The 909-nt window shown below is 55.2% G+C and overlaps 1 protein-coding gene across 1 annotated transcript in view; it reads right to left on the reverse strand.

Annotated features, from left to right (window-relative positions):
• Positions 1–258: 258 nt before the first annotated feature.
• Jun (Jun proto-oncogene, AP-1 transcription factor subunit) overlaps positions 259–909 on the reverse strand; it is a gene marked incomplete at its 5' end in the record, with an annotated part of 1,179 nt that continues 528 nt past the window's right edge. The window contains one exon of the mRNA XM_033767383.1: positions 259–907. Within this exon, the coding sequence (XP_033623274.1) occupies positions 551–907 (357 nt within the window). The remainder of the gene's footprint in view (positions 908–909) is intronic.

A 909-nucleotide genomic window follows, 5' to 3' on the forward strand; every position in this document is an offset into this window, starting at 1 on the left:
AAGCTGTTTTATTGACAGTAACCAGCTTTTATCAAATTAAAAAATATATATATGTACATGAACAGTTGAGGAAGGCAGGCCAGAAAGAGTTCACCTGCAGGCTCAGCCTGGCCCTCACACCCTCCCTCCCTCCGCCCTCCCCTCTGTGTTCTTAAGGAGTACTACAGAAGCAATCTACAGTCTCTATTGCAGATTATAACCCTCCAGCCCCCCGGTTTAATACTGAATGAGATCGAATGTTAGGTCCATGCAGTTCTTGGTCAATGTTAAAAAAAAAAAAAAAAGTCCATCGCCCAGTTCGCGCGGGGACAGCCCGTCCGCAGTGGGAGCAGCCCGCAGGCGGCTGCTCTAGGGCTCCATGCCAAGGCAAGCGCGCCAAGTCCTTCCCACTTGTGCCCGCTGGGGGCGCCGTCAGGACGCAACCTAGTCCAACTTGGACACCCTCGGCTTCAGTCCTGGGACACTTCTTTCTCTGTCACAAGCTGTCAAGTTCTCAAGTCAGTCCGTGTTACTTTGTTTCAACGCTGCTCTCACCCTCCATAGTCTCTCCTCAAAACGTCTGCAATTGCTGCGTTAGCATGAGCTGGCACCCACTGTTTACGTGGTTCATGACTTTCTGTTTAAGCTGCGCCACCTGCTCCCTGAGCATGTTGGCCGTGGACGCCAGCTCCGAGTTCTGCGCTTTCAAGGTTTTCACTTTTTCCTCCAGCCGGGCGATCCTCTCCAGCTTCCTCTTCCTGCACTTGGAGGCGGCGATGCGGTTCCTCATGCGCTTCCTCTCAGCCTTGATGCGCTCCTGGGACTCCATGTCGATGGGGGACAACGGCGGCGTCTCGCCGGGCATCTCGGGCACCGTCTGCGGCTCCTCCTTCAGGGCCTGCAGCCGCGGGTGCTGCACGGGGAGCTGCT

This window comes from Fukomys damarensis, unplaced genomic scaffold, assembly GCF_012274545.1.
Source record: "Fukomys damarensis isolate Sample0158 unplaced genomic scaffold, DMR_v1.0_HiC HiC_scaffold_23, whole genome shotgun sequence".
NCBI lineage: Eukaryota > Metazoa > Chordata > Mammalia > Rodentia > Bathyergidae > Fukomys > Fukomys damarensis.